The sequence below is a fragment of the Patella vulgata genome, chromosome 2 (genome assembly GCF_932274485.2).
Source record: "Patella vulgata chromosome 2, xgPatVulg1.2, whole genome shotgun sequence".
NCBI lineage: Eukaryota > Metazoa > Mollusca > Gastropoda > Patellidae > Patella > Patella vulgata.
The window spans coordinates 59,036,573-59,062,773 of NC_065880.2; the positions used below are offsets into that span (position 1 = coordinate 59,036,573).

General features: G+C 36.0%; 1 protein-coding gene across 7 annotated transcripts in view; it reads right to left on the reverse strand.

Moving 5' to 3' along the window:
- The window catches only part of LOC126811175 (iron-sulfur clusters transporter ABCB7, mitochondrial), a 267,797-nt gene that overhangs the window by 104,529 nt on the left and 137,067 nt on the right, over positions 1-26,201 (reverse strand). For 4 of the 7 annotated variants that reach the window (XM_050536720.2, XM_050536723.2, XM_050536722.2 and 1 more), the window contains exon 8: positions 2,300-2,359. The exons of 1 other annotated variant lie outside the window; for it this stretch is intronic. In XM_050536720.2, the coding sequence (XP_050392677.1) occupies positions 2,300-2,359 (60 nt within the window). Of the gene's footprint in view, positions 1-2,299; positions 2,360-18,821; positions 18,898-26,201 lie in introns of all 7 variants that reach the window. 2 more of the 7 variants (XM_056098843.1, XM_050536725.2) reach the window with 2 other exon arrangements.

Consider the following 26,201-nt stretch of genomic DNA (forward strand, 5'->3'; position numbering starts at 1 on the left):
CGAAAACGTATATTTTGATACCAAACTCGATCATATTGTGATAATTGGGTGGAAATTGGAATTTACAAGCCAAAAGCGGTGGCCATTTTGGATTTTGGCCAATTTGACCCATTTGGGCACGGATTTCTGACTGGGACTTTTTTTTGGGTCACAATATACGTGTAAACCGACCATAAACCGTGGTCGGCATTTTTATTGCAGCAACTGCCCGCACTTTTGCTATCTTGCCTGGACTAATTGGTCAAATCTAAACTACCTAAAGCTCCAGAGACACCGGGATTTTACAAATGCAGTAAAAAATGTATTACATGTACTCGGCACTGTCAAGAAACCAACACTATTACAAGTAACTGCACCAAGAAACAATTCGCAATTTGGAAACGTCTCGACTGTAACTCTTGTAATATCATATATCTAATTACCTGTAGCAAATGCAACCAACAATACGTCGGAGAAACTCAACAAAAACTCAAAGAACGGAAAAATGGACATAGATCAGATATCAACAATCACGCAGACTCCCTGATCGCCAGACACTTCAACTTCCCTAACCATAGCATAGACCATCTCTGTGTCACCGCCTTTGATCAGCTCCATAATGCCACCACCCATTCACTTCTTAATAAAGAAACATTTTGGATTAGAACTCTTAAAACTCTTGAACCTCTAGGTATTAATAATAATCCTCAAACCATCTTCCCCATCAGCACTTTTTAGACTTTCCCCCTTTTTCACACGCTCCTGGTCCCACACTCTTCGTCATAGTTCCCTATGACGTCATCTCTGTTTCCTTAGAGATTGTTTTTAAATGTTTTATTTATTACCTTGAAGAAGAAGAGGGAACCTCTTCAAAACGTTGGTCTAATTATATCTGTCTATAAAAACAGTGTTAGTGTAGACCTCTTTTGTTTATATACTTTAATTGTTATATTAACAACATCTAGAAACTATTCCAAAATATAGCAGTAGTTTTGTGCTTTCGGAACCGACATCACATTTTGAGATTTTGCGGAAGAAGAAACAGAAATGAAATGATAAAATTCCCAATTAGGATCGCCAGAAGTCGCAAAGCGCACAATCGCCCTGTTGCGAGAATACAGCAACCTGTTTTTGGAAAATAAATTCCACCGAATGCGCAAAAAATAGTACTTACAAATATAGACGTCATTACACTTGAGACGAAATTTGTTACGAAAAACAATATTTTTTTTCGAAATTTTGAGCTGAAAACCGAGATAAACTGAAAAAATCCCCCCCCCCCCAAAAAAAAATTGCTCTATTGTAAAAATTGAAGCGGTATAGAATTTTAAATCGGGTCTCCCAAATGCGAAAAAAACCTGAGTATTTACAAATATACACATCATCACACTTGAGCAGAATCTTTACAAGACTGTAGAACTAATGTTACTGATACAGTTATTTGTTCTTTGTTAGCTGGGTTCACTATTCATCCTGAGAAATCAGTGATCGAACCAATGCAATCAATTACTTACCTAGGTTTTGTTTTAAATTCTGTCCAAATGACTATGAAATTAACACAAGCAAAAGCATTGCATTTAAAACTGGCTTGTACTGAATTATTGGGAGAAAATACATTCACAATAAGGAAGTTAGCTCAAGTGATAGGCTATATGGTTTCTACTTTCCCAGCAGTACCTTATTCTCATTTATATTACAGGAGATGTGATAATTATAAAGCCAAAGTTCTTAAATTAAATAAAGGTAATTTTGAGGCCCGTGTTGAACTTCCCTTTGATTGCAAATCTGATATCAGCTGGTGGATAGCAAACACCGAAAAAGCTGAAAAGTCGTTGATTTCTAGTAATCCCTCAATAACCCTAAAATCTGATGCAAGCAAAAAAGGGTGGGGGGGTATTTATACTAGCAGTTCAGGTCAAGTAACAAAGGGCACTGGTGGACATTGGTCAGATAACGAACAAACTTGTCATATTAATGAACTTGAGTTGTTAGCAGCCAAGTTTACACTGTTGACTTTCTGTCAGATGTTCATATTTTATTACAAATTGATAATACTACGGCAGTGTCATATGTGAACAATCAAGGGGGAAAAATGTTGTATACAATGAGATTATTAGACACATGTTTGAATGGTCTATAGATAGAAATATAAGCCTTACAGTAGCTTATATTCCTGGAGTCTTAAATATAGAAGCAGATACGCAAAGTCGTATGTCACACGATAATGTAGAATGGAAATTACTGTGTGAACCATCGTAAATTTTAAACGCATTTCTTCGATTATGAACAAACTATTTAACTTTCGTTAATATAAACTTACCTGTGTGTTTGAAATCAACTCCCGTCCAATAAAATCCATTGCACAATTAAATATCCCAACCTATAAAAAAGTTCTCTCTAGACAAATTTGACTGATTACTTTTATTTTCTACTGAGTAGACAACAATGATTTCGTTACGTGTTGGACGACCCCATTGCAGCTGTTGATGGGGTGGTTTTGACAGATAGTTTGATAACCACGTGTTGCAATGAAAACAAAGCGCAATCATTACAATCGTTTGAGTTTGGGCGACGGAAAATATCAACTGAAGATTTATATTGAAACCATGGAACGTATAGTCACGTAGGTTGGATTCTCTGCCACTCGCTCGAGACATGACGAGATCTCAATTGTCAACAACAAATCAAGCGATGTGATATTTGACATAGCTGGATTTTTATACAGATTAATTTCTCGAACTTACAGTATTCTTATAGTTACATGGTAATTTTTCAACCCAATAAGTATTGCTATCCGGTAGTGACATATTTCAAATGCAGCAGTTGAAAATTGTGGAATGATCGATTTCAATATTTTTGTAGTTTTTGTAAGCATTTTGGTTTTGCTAAATACTCCAAATTCCCGCATGTACGAAGGATTTTAAAATTATGAAAATAAACTTCAGGAATAATACTGTCCGGAATGATGATTAATTGTGCAGAAGTAAAAATTAAAAGAATGTTTTAGTAGGTTTGTTTTTAACGAAAACTCAACATGTTTTTTTCGAATTCACATGGGCGCATCTGAAGTAAACAAAGACGATGTGTTGATACTGTGGTGATTCCGGGGACTGGCTAGATGTCCTGGACTACATAAAGGTTGTGACGTAGTTAACAGTCTACAAGGACTATAAATTCACCGTGCGAGATTGTCACGGTCTAGTTGTTCCTACAAAGTTATCAAAGTAAGTTGTTATTGATCATTGCCTCTGATTTGGACTCAGTCATTCCCGAATTATCTAGTATTATTGCCTCGTGCCACTTTAATGGTAGTACAGATTTAAATAAATATTTTCTTTTAGTTTAGTTTAGTTTAAAGGTAGTTATAAATATCGTAGTTAGTTTTGTTTATTTTAAGTGTGAGGATTTGTATCGTGTGCGTGTCTCGCTGAGCACATACAAAATCGTTAACACATTTTATAGGTTAATGCACGTGCGTTTTAGCACGCTCCCACACGTGCTTTTACACGTGTAAAGTTAAATTGAAGTATTCTGTTGAGGTATTATATAGAATACAAGCTTGTTGTTATTTAACAATATTATATACCCGATAATTAGTACGAGGTATTTCTGTGGACATTAGTTCAATTTGATTTGAAATAAATTGAATTTATTTGACGATTTGTCTTGTTAGTAATGGCATACAAGTTAAATATTAATAACTGCTCTATTGAAGAGTTGTTAGATATAGGTGTTAATTCTAATACAGCAGAGTGCATATACGCAGCAGTCGCGAGTTTTGGCGGTAGACTAAAACCTAATGAGTTATTGCAAGTTACAGGGGTTATGAATCTCCCCACATCAGTATATTTGAGAATGACTTGTTCAAGTGAGGAAGGGGGGAGTAGTAGGAATAGATCTGAAAGTCATAGCAAACGCTCGGATGTACGGGATAATACATAGGCGTCTACTGTCTCTGGGTTATCTCAAATGACCCGGTCGTATGCGGGTGACAGTGTCCGGGAAGACCGTAGACCACAGACACGTCGTGGGTCCCTTACACCCAAGTCATTATCCTTTGATGGTAATTCAAGTTGGCAAGCTTTCTCTAATATGTTTACATGATTTGCAACTCTACAAGGTTGGTCGGATCTAGAAACTAGGGATCAATTATATTTTTGCTTGGAGGGTAAAGCAAGTGAGTTCTTTACTAATATGACAGAGAGAGATACAAATTTAACTTTTTATGAATTAAAATCAAAGATGGAAAAACGGTTTGGAAACCAGGAGTTACCTGAAACCGCTATGATGCAATTTCAGAATTTGCGCCAAGGGTATGAAGAAAGTCTCTTTGATTGGGCTGATCGGGTGTTACTCATAGCTTCTCGGGCTTTTAGAGATTGTTCTGATGATCATATAACCCGTCAGGTCATAATTAAATTTTGTCAGGGTTGTCAGGATAAAGAAGCCGGGCAATACGCATGTAATACGCGCCCCAAAACGTTGGATACGGCTATTGATGCTATAAAATGGTTTAGGCATAACAGCACCGCTATTTATGGACGTTCTGGACGGAGGGAAACGCGATATAATAGTCCTAACAGGGAATATGAGTCGACAAGGGTACGGGCAGTTACCACTCCGAGACCGCAAGAATGCGCTTCTCCAACTTCACCCAATATATTCGCACGGTTGAGAGTACAGAAAAGCGTCTTATTAAAGTAGAATTTAAAGTAGATACTATGGTCACTAAAATTGATGAATTATCGGAGTCTTTCCGTAGGTTCACGTTAGCTTTAAACCGGTCACGATCACCGTCTAGGTCCCCTTCACGGGAGCCACCTACTTGTTTCAATTGTAATAAACGTGGTCATTATAAACAGGATTGTCCCCTTCTTGATCCAAAACAGAGTAAGCCTTTGCCGGGTAAGAAAGTGGGTTTCGTGAGCAGTGATGCCGAGTCGTTAAACTTCACAGCATCGAGCGAGTAGGCGAACGGTCGATCCCAGAGCAACCAAATGTTTCGCCAATTTTAACGGCTAAAATTCCGTCACGCGACGAATTGAGTATTTCCGATATGGTGGTAGATACCGTTCCCGACGGTGTCCCGATATTAAATACCGTTATCTACGGTTCTGAAAACGCGAGAAATACTGCGTCTAGCGCGAAGGGGAGCAATGTAGATTTAGGACAGGAAGTTGAAGAAACGGATATGGATTTGAATGTCCCACTTATTCGGCGGGTACACCCTGATACGATGTATAAAATCAAGCTAAAAGTTCAAGGTCAATCAACCTCTTCGGTAATCGATACCGGGTCACAGGTCACGATACTTTCCGATCGCCAGTATGATAAACTGGACAAAAAACCTCCCAAGCTCCGTGACGTAAAACTACATACCGCAGGTCGGGAATTAGCTTTTTCCGGTTTTATTGTTGGACCCGCTAATTTAGATTTTGGATCATTCCAAGTACAATTAGACCAATTATATGTAGCTCCGATAGAAGATGATATGTTATTAGGTTTAGATTTCATGAGAGCGAATAAGGTACATATTGATCTAAAAACGGATAGAATGTATATCGGAGACGATAGGTTTGAGTTGTTTTGTGGGAATGTAGATGATCAAGTAGATCACGCTAACTTATTTGTCGCCAAGCGAATAGCTGTTCCACCGTTATCTGTAGCACGAGTACGGTGTAATAAAGATAATAATTTATCCCGATTTTTGATCGAACCTTTAAGTCATCCTAATCTATTAATAGCACGATCGGTTCACTCTCACATAGAAACTGAATTCCCGCGTATATGTTTGATAAATCCAACTCAAGATAGCGTTATTCTCGAAACTAATCAATCTATAGCTAAAGCTATGGAGTTCGACGAGCTTGATATTTTAAATCCAATATCTTCGGATGGGACAAAAAGTGAGAATGACGGAACTATTCCCGAACATTTAAGTAATTTATTTGAACGTTCCAAACAGTTCTTAGATCCAAGTGAACAGAATAAAGTTAAAAGTCTATTAATTGATTATCAAGACGTTTTTGCTAAGGAACAATTTGATTTGGGTAATTTTACTGCTATCGAGCACTGTATTGAGACGGGTAATGCCAAACCCATTAAACAACGTATGCGACGTACACCCGTTTGTTTCGCGGGGGAGGAAGAGGTACATTTGAAGAAAATGTTAGAAGCAAAAGTTATTCAACCCTCTATGTCCGAGTGGGCGTCTCCTCCAGTTTTGATACGGAAAAAAGACGGAACCGTTCGTTGGTGCATAGACTATTAGTCCATGTGACAGACCTGGGATTTTGGAACATCATTACCAATTTGATGAATAAATTCAACCATAATTTTCAGTTAGCCTGGTGGCTGAAGTGTTGAAATTTGGTTGATGGACTTCCGGGTTACTTTGCTAAATTGCATTTTGGCAACCATCTTTAAATATGGCCGCCGTTATTTCATTGAAATTGAGCGCATCGGGGAAACCTTCATAACTCCTGAAAAGATCGACCTATGGATATGGAATGTGGCTCACAATGTTCACAAGAAAATGCTTCTTCTGGTGCTATATGATACTTGTTGTTGAATGAATCATATATTTTCCAAATCAACAGATTATTCTGGAAAAAGCAACCTTTTGGCATTTTTATTTTCCCAGGTTTTCATGATTTATTTTATAAGTTTACTACCAAATCCTGTTCAGAGTAATTTTAGCCAAATTATGTGTGTGGTCTTCTTAAGTTATTCAATTAGCATAAATAAATACGCCCAGTGGTCCTCCCTATACAGCTGCGGTGGCCGCAAACTCAACAAAAGTCGTAAGTAGACTGTCAAATTTAAAATGTTGAACGTCGGCGAGACAGAGCACAAACTTAGTGAACTTTTAGCTAGTGTGTCACAATCGAAACGATATTTGGGGACGGGTTGTTTCTGTGTCAAAATTTGTCCCTAAAGACAATTTTGAGATTATGTCACTTCTGTGACGTCATTTTCGGTTGGGGTTCTGTCCAATGTCCAAAATGACCGCAAGGGAGCTAAAGATGATCCGAACAATTATAGGCCAATCTCAGTTCTCCCCACAATTTCAAAGATATTCGAAAGGCACTTGAGCACTCAAATTCAAACTTATTTGGAAACCTTCAATGTTCTTTATGCTTACCAATCTGGATTTAGATCAAATCATTCATGTGCTACTGCACCGATCCGAATGACAGATAATTGGCTTGATGCTATCGATAATGGTGCGATGAGTGGTATAGTGTATCTTGATTTTAGCAAAGCATTTGATCTCATTGATCATAAGCTTATTATTGAAAAACTACATCTTTATCGATTTGATAATAATTCACAAATTTTGATTGAATCATATCTTGACTCACGGAAGCAAAAAGTATGTTTAGGATCAATTACCTCCTCAATTACTACAGTCAAATGCGGGGTTCCACAAGGGTCGATCGTGGGTCCTCTCCTATTCCTTATTTTTATAAATGATTTCCCACTCAATATAGATTTGTTTGCTGATGACAGTACCCTGCATTGTTCACACAAAGATATTTAATCCATCGCCAATAATCTCCAAAATTATCTCTATTTGGTTGCTAAATGGTGTAAAAACAATGGGATGGTAATCAATCCTTCGAAAACAAAATCAATGCTGATTTCATCAAAACACAAAAGAAATCAGAAAAACCTAACTTTATCACTCCATGGTGAGAAAATTGAGACGGTTACTACCGCAAAATTACTTGGAATTCAAATTGACCAAGACCTTAATTGGGAAGCACAGATAGCAGATATGTCTAAAAAACTTGCATCAAAAATATTTCTCCTAAATAAGATAAAACATCATTTACCTTACGAGACAGGAATTTTGTTTTATAACAGTTACATACTACCAATATTTGATTATTGCTCTATTATTTGGGGAAATGCTACCAAAAGTAGATTAGACATTCTTTTAAAATTACAAAAGTGGGCAGCAAGAACTATTCTTGATGCACCGATTGAAACTTCGTCCACCTCTTTATTTACTAAACTCGGTTGGCTTACCCTTACACAGAGGATACTTTACAATAAAATTGTCTTAGCATTCAAAATTATTACATTTAATACTCCACTTTATCTAAATTTCTATTTTATTGAAAAATCTCTTGTTTCCAAAACGTAAATATCTTGCTCCGTTCACAGACCAGTAAATCTCTTTTTCTTCAAAATTGCAAAACGGAATCCATGAAACGTACTTTTCATTATTCTGCATGTCTTTTATGGAACAATCTGCCTTTTGATATAAAGATGTGTAAAAATGTTGAAAATTTTAAGATTAAACTGAAAAGTCATTTATTTTGCACACTGAAGGAACCATAATATTCAACTGATGACATACTTATTATTTTTAACTTGCAACTGCATTCTATTTTATTTTGTGTGTAATTATAGTGTTCTTCCTATTTTCTACTTGTATACTGTATATGTTTTGAAGTTTGGGAGTGACTTATCAAACTTCCCACTTTAAAATGCTATTGCATTTCTAATGATTTTAAATTTATCCTAATATTACATGTATATATGTCTTTGTAGCTAAGGAGGGACCTATGGAAGATTAGTTTTTTTGCAAACTAAATACGTTGCCTCATTAAATAAAGTTTTTATTATTATTATTATTATTATAGTATCATGCAAGGTAGGGCTTGTGATATATCATGTATAGGGTTTTCGTAGCCACTGAATTTAAAATTGAATTATTTATTGGAATTTTCGATGAAACAGAAAGGTTTGTTCCGCACAGGTATTAGCTTAGAAGGGACAAATACAATTTGTAGAACCAGATATTTGATGTTAGTGAACCCATTTTTTCTAGGACACCTGTTTCACACAAAATCTTATTTTCTATCCAGACGAACCTTCAGTATAATAATCTATATGCATACAAAGTTTATGAAAATACACATTCAAGCAGCATTTAATATGGTCTACCACCTGTAGGACACTCCCTTCAACTTAAAAATAAATTGTTTATTGGAATTTTCGATTAAACGTAAACTTTCTGTAAAATGTAAAATACTCGACTAATATACCAGTTGTAACATGTTTAACATCATATCTTTCCACGCGAATTAACAATAAATTGTTCATTCGATAAAACGGAAACATTTTTTATACTTGTAAAATAAATACCTATTGTGTATATGATACGTTGAAGTCTACCGTGTAATACGGAAATTTGCAACACGTTTATAAGCACCATATCTTTCTACATGAACTAACAATAAATTGTCCATTGGATAAAAAGGAGACATTTTTTTTATATATATAACTGTAAAATAATATATGAATTATCGTTTTAACATCATATCTTTTGCCTCCCTTTTCAGGGATGGACACTCAAAGGGAGTATGGTAGTTTCGGGGGTCCCTAAACTAGTCAATGTTCTCGCGTAGTTATGAATTTATGTCGTTTTTGATGAATTATTAAGATATATGCATAAGCTAAAAACACCAGGATATACTCTAGAAAGTACCATTTAAATTACAGTCAGTTTTTTCAAAAGAAATTTCGAGTCTGGTTGTAGAGAACCCCGTCGTTCACCTCACGGAGCAAAGATAAGCCTGTCCTATCCTAGGTATCATATGTGTAATTTTATGTCAACTTCACAATTGTTAGTATAAATATAACATTTACTTGACAATTATCACAATTTTCATCTGGCCTTAAAACATTTTAATTGGATTTGTGTTCCTGGTGTTATAAGCTTTCCAAATATGCATAGTTTGTTTAATAGGGCGGACCTTGTAGCGGAACTGTGTTTCTAAGCAAGCTAAAAATTTTGGTTGCAGGCCTACTAGACTATACGACAAAAGTTGCCGGGCATAGAGGCGTTAATGTAAAAACGGACCACATTACCATTTCTGAACGAATAAGAGATCTTAAATTCTTAACAACTGGATATATCATAAATAATTCTCAATACGGCTTAAAATGGTGCAAAGGCATAGTAGATGAAATTAAAATGACTCACTATTTTGGTGAAATGTCTTGTGATCTGTGAGATCCAAAATAATCAATTCCATCATATTATGCCCCATTGTATTGTTTATGGGGGGGGGGGGGAGGGTCGCATAGGATGTGTCATTTTTAGCAGTATCATTAACATCATTTTCAGCATTATTTTTGAGTTTTTATTCATGTTCAGTGACTCTGAAAACCTTACAAAAGAGACATTATAAGCTATATAAAACAGTCATTCATGTTATGGAAATTCTGACCTCCATTTTGAATTTTCCCCATCTTGGATTTTTAAAACTCTTTGTTTAGATTAAACAAACATTGTGCAAGAGCTAAATCTGCCTATTGCAGGTCTTTCTTTAGGCCTGAAATGTTTTCTAAATTATTATTTAGACATTAATTAACTGACCCAGGCCATAATCAACTCTCGATGGCATCGGATTTCTCCGATATTAAATAAATTAGAACGTATCAGTCATATTTTGATTTAATCTAAAAATGGAGGAGCGAGACTTAGCTTCGAGCAACCAGTACAGTTGTTGAAATTATTGCACGTGTCTTGTCAAACCTTCAAAGGCTAATATCTTCACTTGCAATAGAGTAATTTGAATGAAATTGTCAAATTATTCATTTTACATTATCTTTTTTCGAACTATTGTAGCAAGAATGGCTAGCTCTTTATCTAAATCTTACATAATGAATCTTTAATTGTAAGCTCATTGGATAGTACATGTCATATCAAACAATGAAATGACTATTATCTGACATATTGGCCATTTTAGGAAATTTTGTCGCCATTTTGAATTTCTGCCATCTTGGATCTGGGACACTCATATTTGAGATTATTTTTTATGATCAATGTTTCTGATATCTATTCAATCACTTAAGTTGACCAAACAGATAATTTGGCTTATATGGGTCTGAACACGATTTGTTAGTAAACATACGAACAGACATGAAAAAAAAAATCGAAAATGTTGCTTTTTTCAGATTAATCTTTTATTTTAAAACTGATAGTATTGATTAAACAACATATATCATATACCAGCAGATGCAGAATTATATTATGAACATTTTGAGATATATTACATATCCATATAGGTGAAACTGTTGAGGAGTTATGAAGGCTTCCCCGACTCGCACTATTTCAAATAAGAAAAAAAACGGCGGCCATTTTTTTTAAAGATGGCCGCCAAACTGACATTTGGCAAAGTGACCCGGAAGTCCATCAACCAATTTTGGACACTTTAGACCTAAGGCTAACTGAAAATCATAGTTAAACCAATTCATCAAATTGGTAATGAATATCTGCCTGTCACATGGACTATATAGGAAGTTGAATGCGGTGACATCTAAGGATGTATTGCCTATGCCATTGATTGATGAATGTTTAGACACATTGGCGGGAAACAAGTGGTTTTCTAAATTAGACGCTAATTCAGCTTATTGGCAAATTCGCCTTAATGAAGATGATAGGAAAAAAAACGCTTTCATTACTAAGTACGGTTTGTTCGAATTTACAAAGATGGGATTCGGATTATGTGGGGCACCAAATACATATTCAAGGGCAATGAATCTGGTACTTCATGGGTTAGCCTGGAACATTGCTTTAGCATTTTTGAATGACACTCTGGTCCTAGGGAAAGATGTAGACGATCATTTGGGTAATTTGCGGTTAGTTTTAGACCGGTTTAGAGAATATAAAATTAAATTAAAACCAAAGAAATGTGAATTGTTCCAACAGGAAGTTAAGTTTTTAGGTCGATTAGTTAGCCAAAACGGGATCAAAGCGGGAAATAATTTAACTGAAACCGTTGATAAATGGACGGTACCCACTTGTACCAAGGAGGTGGATCTTTCCTTGGGTTTGCGAATTATCATAGGAGTTTTATTAAGGATTTTGCCGAAATAGCTTTACCGTTGTACGCGATTACGGGTAAACAAGAATTTACTTGGAAAGAAAATCAACAGTTAGCTTTCGAACGAATTAAACGTTTGCTTGTAACGACACCGGTACTTGCTTTACCAAATAATGCGGATCAATTTATTCTCGATTGTGACGCGAGTATGAACGCTGTGGCTGCCGTGTTGTCACAGGTTCAAGACAACCAGGAGAGGGTGAGTGCCGACAGTAGTTTTTCGCTAACGCCAGAACAGTGTCGTTATTGCGCGACTCGACAAGAACTTTTGGCAATTGTGCGTTTTACAAGACAATTTAGACACTATCTGCTTGGTAGACCATTTATAGTACGAACCGATCACAGTAGCTTGACATGGCTTTTACGGTTCAAACACCCGACTGGCCAACTGGCCAGGTGGTTAGAAGAATTAAGTCAATATGATATGGAAGTTATACATCGTCCGGGTAAAAGACACCAAAATGCCGATGCGTTATCGCGTATGAAGTTGCCTGATAAACCGTGTCCGGATTTTACAATGGATGTGGAATTGACCGATTTACCGTGCGGGGGGGTGTCGATATTGCGAACGAGCGCATAAAAATTGGATAGATTTTACCGATAACATTGATGATGTGATACCGTTGCCCTTTAAATCGGGTGTAAAATATAAATTACCATTAGACAGTGACCCGGATGATACAGCCCGTTAGCATCGCAGTTACTGGGTGTCCCGCGAATCCGCAGGTTAACATTGTTACCCTCGACGAAAATGACGAAGAAACTGGGGAAGGAATCTCATTAAGTAATTATTCTGCTGAATCATTAAGAAAAAAACAGTCGAGCAACCCGGAATTAAATATAATTATAGAGTGGCTTAAATCTGGTCACGAACCTAAAGAGGAGGAAACAATGTTAAAAAGTCCCGCGGAAAAGTATATGTGGATCAATCGTAATCTTTTCTTCCTTGATAACGTTGGTATTTTGCAGGTTAAAAGACCCAGCGACTTAAACAAAACCCAATTGGTTATCCCTGAGGAATTAAAAATAGAAATTTGTCAAATTGTCATGATATACCGTCGTCTGGACATCAGGGAATTAAGCGAACTAAAAGCCGTATCCAACAGCAATTCTATTGGTATGGAATTACAAATTATGTACAGGCTTACGTTGTCTCCTGTGCGATTTGGAATAAGAATAAAAATACCCAAAATAAGGCCCGTTTTAAATTAAATAGATACCATGCTGGGTCTCCCATGGAAAGGGTCCATTTAAGATTTCATGGGTCCGTTACCACGGACGGTAGCTGGAAATGAGTACGTTCTGATGATGGTCGACCAATTCACCAAATGGGTTGAATGCGTACCGTTACCGTCCCAGACAGCCGAAATTACCGCCAAGGCCGCGGTGAATGAGTTTTTCTCGCGATTCGGATGTCCATTCCAGTTATTTACGGATCAGGGACGAAACTTCGAGAGTAATTTGTTTGTCTCTTTGTGTAAACTGTTACAAATACATAAAAGTCGTACCACACCTTATCGACCGTCGTCAAATGGACAGGTCGAGCGTTACAATCGTACCCTGGTAGAAACTGTTAAGTGTTATATAGATGGTCATCAGAACAATTGGGATGTTCATCTTCCACAACTCGTGAGCGCTTTAAGGTCTAGTGTTAACCGGCAGACCGGTTTCACTGCAAATAAATTAATGTTAGGTCGAGAAATAAATCTTCCAGCAGATTTAATGTTTCGTTCACCCGTTTTAAACACTGGTGACCCGGATAGTTTTGTCGGGAGACTCGAACAAATGTTAATTGAAGCACATGAAATCGCGAGAGATAAATTAAATACAAATCAGGAACGAATGAAGAAAAACTATGATTTACGTTCGAACTTGAAAGAATATCAATTAGGCGATGCGGTGTACATTCTGGATACCGCTGTAAAAAAGGGAAAGAGTCGAAAATTGTCGGCAACCTGGAAAGGTCCGGGTATAATAACAAAAAGAATTACTCCGTATTTATTCCGGATAAAAACTAAGAAAAATGAATCCGTTTTGAACCATGATAGGATTAAGTTGTGTCGAGATAGGGAGCTGCCAACTTGGATAATAAAATGTTGAAAACAGGATACAAATCCAATCCCGGTTGATCCGGGTGAAATTGAGTTATTTTGCGTTTGCAGGAAACCCGACGATGGGAAGCCAATGATTTGCTGTGATCATTGTAACGAATGGTATCACTTTAATTGTATGGGTATCCCTACCGATTCTGAGTGGGATGACATTGAATATATTTGCCCCCGTTGTAGGACACGGACGATTGTATTTAATAAGTTACTGTCTTTACCGATTTTTAAACGGTAAAGGCAGTGATAGTTTTTTTATTTTTTAGAAAATAAATATTACAACCGGATATGGATGGAATAATTCCAATTCCACTTTAAGGATCGCAACACCAACTCAAATGGGAAGGAGGGGTAATCATATAGACCCAAGAGTTAGGCGGGGAATAACCCGTGGGCCGTATACGCTTCCGGTAGGGGATGGCAATTTTGCGCCCCAGTCGCAGCTGAGGGAAAATAGAAATAGCCATACAAGGGATCAGAGGGCAACAAGTTTCCCTCTTCCGCCCACCATGTTGACTTCTCCATTGCCTCCCTTCACCCTTAGAACAGGGCTAGTAAACCCACCGGTTGCTGTTTCCCAGGTAAGGACTCAAAATCGGTTCCAAAAGTGCCCTTTAATTGGTTGTCCTGTTGTAGACAGAAAAATAAAATTTCATTGTTTTAGGGCTCATTTACCACCCTACTTCGCTGAGGAGCGATCTGTTGACCCGTTGATACTGGGAAAACAACTTGAGGCCTTAGAAACCATTTGTAAAGTTCTGGGCAGTACCCCGATAGAGATGGGAAGATTATTTAATCGATGGTCGTGGCTTCCTGAGGCTTCGGAGCTGAGGACCAATACTTTTCCAACACTCCGTAAAATTTGCAGGATAAGGGGGTGGCCCCAACTCGACAGGTATACTTTACGCCCGCTTAATTCTCCAGTATGTTTAATTTATTGGAGATGTTTGATAATCCTTTTAAATCACTTAGACCCGGTTAGCCAGGGTGAATTCTGCAATTATCTGAGGGGCCCTGCCCGTGTTCAATGGGAGGAAACAGCAAATGCAGAAAATTGGGACGATGCAGAAAAATGGGACGATTCGGAAATAGTACCGGTGCTGAATCCACAGGAGTTCCCAGTTGAAAACTGGGATCAAGATGTAGATGTGGAAATCAATTAAAGAAAAAAAAAAAAAAAGAATGTAAGTGCGTGTAAGGGTGAGTGTACGGTGTACTTTGTATACCGCTATCTGGTTGATTGAGAGTATGTGTGTATATAAAAAAAATAATAAAAAAAAATAAAAAAATGTAAGTAGAGAAAAAAGGGGGGGTATAGAATACCCGTTTGTACAAATTATTTTTTCAGTTTAGGGAGCCGCACTTTCAAAAATAAGATTGGGAGGAATGTGGTGATTCCGGGGACCGGCTGGATGTCCTGGACTACATAAAGGTTGTGACGTAGTTAACAGTCTACAAGGACTATAAATTCACCGTGCGAGATTGTTACGGTCTAGTTGTTCCTACAAAGTTATCAAAGTAAGTTGTTATTGATCATCGCCTCTGAGTTGGACTCAGTCATTCCCGAATTATCTAGTATTATTGCCTCGTGCCACTTTAATACATTTACTACATTTATAGTATTCTATCTATGTATGGGTCGCAAAAAAAAAAAGAGTAGCAAGATTAATCCCAAAAAATATATAATGAATTGATTTATGTTTCTTTGCTTTTAAACTTAATACTGGTAATTGCGCAAGGGGAGGTAATTTTATTTTAGTCACAATTGTCCAGTCTATTTTTTGTTTTCGTGGACGTTTCCTGTGCATCAATATACACGGTCCATGTTGAAACCATTGATCGCCAGTCTATCAAATTTTATTCACAATGAAAATATCACTGATACTTGTAAAAATAAAGTCATATATAAACTAAAAATATGTTATTAATTTATCATATTAAAGATTAAAGATAATCATGGGTAATATTTAAGGCCCGTAAAACAAATGTAATTGTTGTTGTGCAGCATGTGTGTTCAAAAGAAAATTATCTCATCCGAATAGCTAATCAAATAATTAAAACAAAATATTTCAAAAGGTGTAAAGTTATAAAATTTGCAGAGATTTCACTAGAATGTAAAAGACGGCAACAAAATAAAAGAATACGGACAGTTATGTGTGTGAACGCCCAAACTCAATTGCGAGCCGAGATTTGTATTGTAGCTTTTTCTTAAACCAAACTTGAATTGTCGTAAAAGTGCCAATTTGCTATGCTGTCACCCCTTAAACGAAATGATATCTCCCGAAGAGTGACGTAATCAGCTTCCATATTGGTATTTTTCTGTGTCAAAGTTTGTGGGAATTCAATTTTTCAAGAGAGAACTTTTTTATTCGTTGGGATAATTAGTTGTGCAGTGGATTTTATTTAACAGGAGATGATTTCAAACACACAGGTAAGTTTATAATAACCAAAGTTAAGTAGTTTGTTCATAATCAAAGAAATCCGTTTTAAATTTATGATGGTTCACACAGTAGATTCTAATATTTTCCCAAAAATATGTCACAAGTTTGAGTTTACCCCTGACATTGATTTATTTGCTTCATGCATAAATCACCAACTGCCATTATATTACTCTTATAAGCCTGACCCTTTTGCTAAGGTCATTTACGCTTTTTCAGTCCCATGGAACACTTCTGAATTTTATGCTTTCCCACCTTTTTGCCTAATGGGTCGAGTATTGTCTAAAATTGAAATTGAAAAAGCTAGTGGTATTTTGGTTATTCCATGGAGGACAACCCAGCATTGGTTTTCGAAAGTAATCAGATTACTAATTGATTACCTAGGATAGAAACAATACTGGGTCACCCAAACAAATGTCCATTAAAAGATTTGCCGAAGATGAACCTACTGGCACTCAGAATATAGGGAGATTCTTCACTAATTACAAGATTTCAAAACAAGCTAAAGACATCATTTCATCCTCCTGGAGAAATAGTACAGAAAAACAGTATAACACATACATCAAAAGATGGATACAGTACAATGTTGAAAGGGAAGTTGATCCCTTTTCTCCACCTTTAGAAGTGGTAATAGAGTTTTTAACTAGTCTATACAATCAAAATCTCAAATACAGTGCTATTAATACAGCTAGATCTGCACCGTCTACAATAATTATTATTGATAATAAACCAATTGGAACAATTCAAGTCATTGTGCGTTTTATGAGAGGTGTATTTAATTTGAGACCTTCAGTCAGTGCCAGGGAATAGGGTCATTTGAGAACTTTGTCTCCAGTGAAGAAAATTACTTTAAAGATGTTGACATTTAAATTAGTTACTTTATTAGCACTTTTGACAGGGCAAAGGATTCAAGCTCTACATTTAATGGATGTTCGCAATATAACTGTTAATAATTCTGGTATCAAAATAAGACAAGGTGATCTATTGAAGCAAACAAGACCAGGATATCAACAAGGAGAACTTGTGATTAAAGCATATGCTCCCGATAGGAGATTATGCATTGTGACACTGATTAATGAATATATTAAGAGAACTGAGGAAGTTCATTCAGAGAAAAACTTTTCAAAACTATTTTTAAGTTATGTTAAACCTTATAATCAAGTTTCACGAGACACAATCTCTAGGTGGTTGAAATCTGTTCTAAAAATGTCTGGAATTGATATGAGCATTTTTTTACCTTATAGTATTCGCTCAGCTGCATGTGCAGCAGCATGTAAAGAGAAGGTTCCTATTAGAACGATTTTAGATTTTTAGATACAGCAGGTTGGTCAAATGAGTCAACATTTAGACAGTATTATGATTAACCTTTAGTGGATGAGGGTGTGTTCTCAGAAACTATTTTGAATAGAGCTACATGTACTATTTAATTGTTTAATTTGAACTGAACTGTATTTTTTGGATTTCTTGAAAAAGTGATTACTTGACATTATAACTGTTGTTGTTCATGGTTACAACTTTAAAAATCTCGCTTGGTCTCTAAGACCAGGTCATACAGCATGGTAGAATTTATAAACTAAACGAGACTTACCTGTAAGGTGAAGTTTGATTGTAATTCTACCATTGCTGTTGACGTATCTTAGAGATCAAGTGCCCACCCTTTTTGATAAACCCTTCCCTTACTTAAGGATTGTGGAATTTGGGTTGTTTTTGGTACATTGACATGCATGTTTTTGTAACCATTCACACTTTGAAATATGACATCATCTGGTCTAAGCATGCGCATCTCACTTGATCTCTAAGATACGTCAACAGCAATGGTAGAATTACAATCAAACTTCACCTTACAGGTAAGTCTCGTTTAATTTATAAATTATAACTGGGGTCCATATGGACCCCTGATACCTGCTATGTGATTCTCACAACGTGGACCGACAAGGGTTAAGGAGACCAGCTGTGTATAAATATAAGCATTTAGGTCCCCGTTAGATTATAGGGCGACAAAAGTTTAATTATTATCAATTATCAAGCACATTTATTACACTGATCAACTGTCGCACATTGACAAATACCAAAAAGTAATGGGATTTCGAGCATTTTATTTTGTTAACTTGAAGGCAAAAGGATATTTTCGACAACTTCACCAAAATGACGTGATGTCGAACCAATGTCATTAAAGTTTTTTGCAACTACACGGCGAAGTGCGAGATCAATACTCATCGGGCAGAAGAATCAATTTTTTTTCATATATCGATTTTTTCAGAAATTTCGGGCTGAAAGCCGTGATAACCTTAAGAGGAACCCATTGAAATTTAAAAAAATCACTATATTGTAAAAATTTCAGGGATACAGTAGATTAAATCGGGTCTACCTAATGCGCAAAAAACAGTACTTACAAATATAGACGTCATCACACTTGGGACGAAAAACATTATTTTTTTCCGAAATTTTCAAGCTGAAAACCGAGATAAACTGAAAAAAGAAAAAAAAAAAAAAAGAAAAAAAAAAGGCTATATTGTAAAGATTGAAGCGGTATAGAAGATTAAATCAGGGCCGTGTTTCTCGAAATCTTAACTATAAGAAAAAATCCAAATTTTAGCAGATACTTCAATTTTGATTGGCTAAGCACTAAAATCAACCTAATATTATCCAATCAAATGACTAAACTTGGGATTTAATCTTAGTTATAATTGCGTGAAACAGGCCCTGGATCGCCCAAATATAAACGTCATCACACTTGAGCCGAAATTTGTTACAAAAAACATTTTTTTAATAATGAAACTCGGGAATTATCTACTGACTGTTATAGTAACAACAACTAGAAACTACTCCAAAATATAGCAGTATTTTTCTGTTTTTAGAACGGACATCACACATTGATGTGTCCAACCGAATTCGAAATTTTGGCGAAGATGAAACAGGAATTTTCGACAACTTCACCAAAAGTCTTGATGTCGAATCAACGCCATTAAAGCGTCTTGCAACTACACGGCGAAGTGCGAGATCAATACTCATCTTGCAGAAAAATCGATTTTTTTTCATATATCGATTTTTTCCGAAATTTCAGGCTGAATACCGAGATAACTTTAAGAGCAACCCATTGAAATTAAAAAAAAAATCACTATATTGAATTTTTATTAGCGATATAGTAGATTAAATTGGGTCTCCCTAATGCACTATATATAATACCTACAAATCTAAACGTCATCACACTTGAGACGAAATTTGTTACGAAAAACATTATTTTTTTCCGAAATTCCGAGCTGAAAACCGAGAAAACCTTAAGAGTAACCCATTGAAATTTACACCCAGTAGATTAAAACGGGTCTTCCTAATGCGCCAAAAATATTACTTACAAATATACACGTCATTCCACCTCAGCCAAAATTTGTTACGAAAAACATTATTTTTCGACCCGGTGGTAATGCAGTGCGTGAATACAGCAACCTGTTTTTGCAAAATAAATTCAACCCAATGCGCATCAAGACTGAACCAGTTGCATTGACAGAAAAGTGATGTAGCAAATTTTTACAGTGATCTTATTTTATCTAGACTGTCAATTTAAAGCTATTTCAATTCTCGAATAAATAATTAAATAGATAATGATCAATGTCCGAAGACTGGCGCATGTTGGGAAAAGACCAAAAAGTAATGGGATTTTGAGTATTTTATTTTGTTGACTTGAAGGCAAAAGCTTATTTTCGACAATTTCACCAAAATGACGTCATGTCGGCTCCACACCATTAAAGCTTATTGCAACTACTCAGCGAAGTGCGATATCAGAGCTCATCCGGAAGAAAAATCAATTTTTTCTTTAATCGATTTTTCCGAAATTTCGGGCTGAAAACTGAGATAACCTTAAAAGCAACCCATTGAAAAATAAAAATAATCACTATTTTATAAAAATTTCTGCGGTACAGAAGATTAAATCGGGTCTCCCTAATGCGCTAAAAACTAGTACTTACAAATATACACGTCATCACACCTATGTTGGGTGTTCGTACATGGTGAACAGTCCATTTGCTGATTACACCATTTTGCAGATACTGTTTCTAAGGACTTCGAATTTTGTCTGATTGTTTGAATTGTTCGGAGAGAGAGAGAGAGAGGAAACGGGACAATAATTCAAGGATTTCAACCCTGAGAACACAAGATGATTTTTACCTCGAGTTATCGCTCCCTCGCCCCTCAACTATCCGGGTGCTCTCGCCCCAACTTCTCGCCTTGGAAGTTGATAAATACGCATGTTCAAAATTTCTTGATATAAAGGATTTTTCAAATCGAATAAGGGCCTTAAGACCTGTATTAATCGTTGAAAACAGATATGTTTCTTTGTAACATGAAGATAAACACAGGCGTTAAGTTTAGCCTCTAAAAATGGATAGACGGGCTGGCGACAATACGACTGCATTTCAGTGTGTAAAATCTTAAACTTGTTTTTGAAATATAAATTACTAATTTTAAGGCGCAAATAAAGTGGATGCGAAAGCTGCAAGCCTATTCTGTTTGAGAGAGAGAGAGATGGAGGAGGTAGAATCAGCACTGGATTAACAGCGGGGCACAGGCCCCTCCACATCAGGGGCCCCTCAAAACCCAAAACAATCTAACTTGCGCAAGAAGCTATTTGCATGGTCGGACCTAGGGCTCTAACTCCTAGTGGTAGTGATTGCCTCCATTGGATTTTCAAAATCTAAGACATTGGGGCCCCAGAATTCGATATAATCCGGCGATGTCGCGTCATCCTTTCTACTGCTATCCGTGTTTCTTTCTTTTTTTGTTTATTTAGTGGAAAGGTGTATTATGAAATCCCCTTTACAACTTAAGCTACGAGGTGGAATCAAGGTAACTTCAAACCCATATTCGAGTTTTATTTTAAACGCAGAATCTACCAAAAATGTATTCGTATTCTCCGAACGTACCATATTTCTTTTTGTTCCCGGTGAATAGAGCAACGTTGGTTTCTAGACTCGTATTCTTCGATGTTTAACCTCTAGACTATAATTATTTGATAATTTGGTGTTTATAATATGTGTAGTTTCTGTATAGACTACATTACTTAACGCATTTAATTTTGGATCAGATCAGGCTAGGGTGCGGATTTTGGCGGGGAATGTAAACATTATGATCCTGTTAGGCGATTGTTGGGGCCATTTGTTTGTATCATGTATCATACCTGAACCCAGGGGCTAGTAATGATTTTGTATGGATATGGGGGCGCGTTTAGCAAAAATGCTAAAGACTGATGCACCTGCCCCAAATAGGGGGCATGCCCCCCCCCCCCCCAAAAAAACTATTTTAATCTAGAGTCCCTGAAATGCCATTTCCTGGATTTTGGAGGAAGATTTTGCAGACTTCTGATGATCAGAAAACACTTAAAACATGAGTAAAATATGTTTTAATCCTACAGGGATTGAATATTGACGGAAAGTTACGACTACTAACGGAGAACGGCAGAAATTACTCACATTGAAATTAACCTGTTTTGCAAGTAATATTGACAATCAGGTTCGGGGTATACTTAAGGAAAGGATATGTTGACGTAAGTACTTGCATCAGTTAAAATATTTATGAAGCTTTTCCGGTGACCTTTAACATTTCATAATTTAAACATTTTTTACGTTTTTCTGAAACAAATTCACCTTGTCTTTTACCAATCCAAGAGAAAAAACTATGCTTCCGACAACTTTTTACCAATTGTTCGATTAATATTATTCGCATGACAATCAAGAATATATTTTGAAATAGCAAAATCTTCGTAACAAGCTCTCTCAATTTCTTAGACCAACATACTCATATAACAGGGGAATTTTATACTATGCCGTTGCAATTCAGGTGCACGGATTCACACAAATACATATTAAGCGTTTGGGATTTTCCCCTTTCTATTTTGGCATTGTCTGTTTACCTCATTGATTAATTTAGTCTGAGACAGACTGCAGTGAACACTTATATTGAGACCGACTATTTCTTTTTCATTTTTTTTAACTTTTCTTAGACCAACATACTCACAACAGAATAAGAGTGAAAAACATTTTTTCAAACATGACAAGTTGACAAGATTATTTTATACTATTGTTTTGTATGAGAAGCGTGGCACGACGTATGCAATTTAGGTGCACTGATTCACGCAAATACAGATATTAAGTAATATTTTTCCCTTCTAATCTGGCATTGTTTGTTTACTGCATTAATTCATTTAGTCGCCAATGCATAATTTTGAGACCGACTGCAGTGACTGCACTTATTTTGAGAGTGACTATTTATCTACCTGTGTGATGTGATGTCGTGATGTGTGCAATTTAAGTGCATGGATTAAGTATTTACGATATTTCCTTCTATTTTGGCATTGTTTGTTTACCTCATTAATTCATTAATCTGAGACCGACTGCAGTGACCACTTATTTTGACTATTTTCTTTCCTCAGAAGAAAACATTTCTTAGACCAACATGGCAACATACACACAACAGAATAAGTGTGAAAAACATTTTTGCAAACATGACAAATTGACAAGTTTGTTCTAACTATAGTGTTTCGTGAGTAGCGTGACCTATGTAACACAATTGTAATTGTGACACAGACTCAGGCAAATACTTTATTTGGGACTTTTCCTTTATTTTGGAATTGTTTGTTTACATCATTAATTCATATAGTCGCCGATGCATAATTTTGCGACCGACTGCACCTATTTTGTGACTGACTATTTTTACCCTTGAGTGGGGGTGGGGGTGAGGTACCACCCCTACCCCGTCCCCGCATTTATGCCCCTGCCTCCTGCCTGAACCGTAAACTTAGGTTTTTGATTAGGCGTGTCCACTGCCGGTACTGAAATAGTATTATTGAATCTTGTATGTCCACGGCCGTTTAGTATGTAGTAACGTTACAGCCTTCGCCTTCGTGGATATGCCCCCCCCCCCCAAATCAAAGTCTCTCCGTTATTTATCACTATCAACTTGATATTAGGCCTGATATAGTCACATTCATTAGTGTGAAGTAACACTGCTTAAGTTCTGCTCACCTCTATTAGGTCAAGACCCCAACATGCTAATGGCCCCAGTGCCCCCACTATAGTTAATCCGGCACTGGGTAGAATGATGTTTTTTCCAAGATATGGGTTTTTTCGTTCAAATGAAGAGTTGAAAGGGAAATAAAGATAAAAATTTACATATTAGTTGATTTAATAGTTCTTAAGATAAAGTTGCTAGAGTGTAAAATATTCAAAACAAAGCAGTTACACTATGCAGGGGGGGGGGGGGGCACTGAAACTGTTGCCTTGGGTGAAACATAGGCTATTGAGGGCCCTGGTGGTGTAGCTTAAAATAATAATTTTATATTATATAATTTCACAATTGTAAAATATACATTTAAGAGTTGAATAAACCTAACTCGTCTGTGCAAGGTACAATTTACTTCTATCGAATTAATTAAATATAAACTAAGAAATCAATAGAGTTGGCTTTCAAAAAGAAGTTTTACAGTTGGTCGCCAAAAGATTCATGATGCAATAGGCTTCCTAACATGCAGCTAAGCTATTTTCGATGAGTTTAAGTTAAGAAGATTTACTTTATACAGTCAAATATATTTTGGCCGCCCTAATGTGCATTTTAAACAAATATATATTTGTCATAATGTGTATATTATGCAGATATATGCGCGGCCATATTGATAAAAAAAAATGTCTGAATGTGGAAACAATTGTAGAGATTAATTAAGAGATCCAATACATATAACACATTTCATGTCTAATAAAATGAAATGAATGATTGATGTCATAAAATGCTGTGTTATTATGAAGCTATATCAGATGCTTTACTAAGTATTGGAGATAATGGAGAACTTATGCGACCCTTCAACCCAGACTCAATCCATTGAAAATCAAAGCATTCTGCTTATTTATTAAAAAGAAGAATATTATGATTGTTTATATCAAAAACAGACCGAGTGTGTTTCTCGCATTAGATGAATCTTCTGCAAATTATAATGTTGTGAAGTTTAATCTATTTAAAATATGAAACCAACCCAATAAGGCCAGACATTTTTAATTTCATGGTTTACCGATTTTTTTGGCAGCACTTTAGGTTGGGTAGGTCAAAATAAAAATAAAAATAAATTTAAACATTAGATTTTTTTTTTCAGCACAGGGTTATCATATTGGTTGGGTAGGTCGGTTAAAAAAAAATAAAAAAAACCCCACAAAATATTAGAAGTTTACTTTAACAGGTTTATTGTTAACAAAACAAAATAAGAGTAAGACAATATATTATGTATCACTGTTAACCAGTATAAGGTGTCACAAACTAGCCATTTTAATTGACTTAATAAGTAATTTAAATCTTTAATATTAGAGGCATTAAGTGTTGACGTATTATAAAAATAGTTTCTACTGTAGCCACAATTAATGAAAGATTTTAATGTCCTGAGTCTCTGTGAAAAACAGAGTTCTTTGAGAAGCTTTAGAAATTCAAAAAAACATAAGCCAAAATTAAACAGAGACTCGGGACATTATCTTCCAAATCTTTGGGTGGATTTATTAGACAATCAGTGAACACTAATAAATTTAATCAGTGAATGGTTTTCTTTCTTTTTAAGTGTTAATTGTTATTAATTAAGTGTAGATTGTGGTTTAGGGTTTCCAATCATTGTTTATTTAGTTATTCTATAATTGTACCATATTTTGTTATAAATCATTTAGCTTGACGATACCTGTATGTGTATCATGGAAACGTAGCTTGTTAATAAATTCAGAAGTAGTATATCCATATAAGTGCGTATAGTGTCCGATGAATTTATTTTCACAAATGATCTTTGATTAATTCCTGTTTCTTGCCCAGCGTGGAGGCACAGATAGTTAGATGTATGGTACCGAAATCTGCTGAGTTTTGCCGAGTGGCCATTTTGAATGACAGTTCTCGTGGGATAGCGTCATTTCTCGCAAAATAACGCTCTCGCTCACGTCGTCTTACTGCACAGCACGCGATGTTTCCTACTAAATACGGTATACATTGAAACCAATGAAGGGTTCATCAAAATGAAAATTGATAAACATTAATAAAAAAAATATCACAACAAACAAAGATTTTATTTCGTGTATGGGTCGGAAATAAAATAAAATTAAATTCTCAAGTTACATATTTATTTTTTTATCAGGAGGTTCACCCTTCAGTCGGCGGGTCCGTAAAACGAAAAATCAAAAAAGTGTCGCCTAACGGTTCAATTCCACCAATCTATGCGGCATCCTACAAGACAGTCGCCATCTTTATTTGCCGTGAACCAAATTGATGCGTCAGTTTTTAATCCGACTGAATCCATTTAGGCACGGGGGGAGGGGGCTTATCTTGCGATGGTATTTCGATCCCGTTGTCTTAATCTAATCTAAAATCTGAGTACATAAGGGGTGGTTTTAGCCGTTAGAAATTTAACAGCTTCCGAAAAATGCACTTCACGCATCATCACTGTTAGGATTTATATATATATTACGCAATGTCATAACTTCAGTTTAAATGAAATATAAGCAAAACAAAACTTTATGGAAATAATAATTATACACAATGTACATCAATTACAAAATGAAACAATCTTGTTTCATCAACTTTACTACTATTGTCCTAAATATAGGACAAATTTTTAATCTGCTGAATTTTAATCTTTACGCTGTGTCGCAGTGAGGTTGTGTATTGTTTTCCGACATACACATTTGTAAGTATTTCTCGGCAATTGATATAGCCTAATAAACAATGTATTACAGCATGATTTCAATTGAGTAGTTTCATTCAGTTCC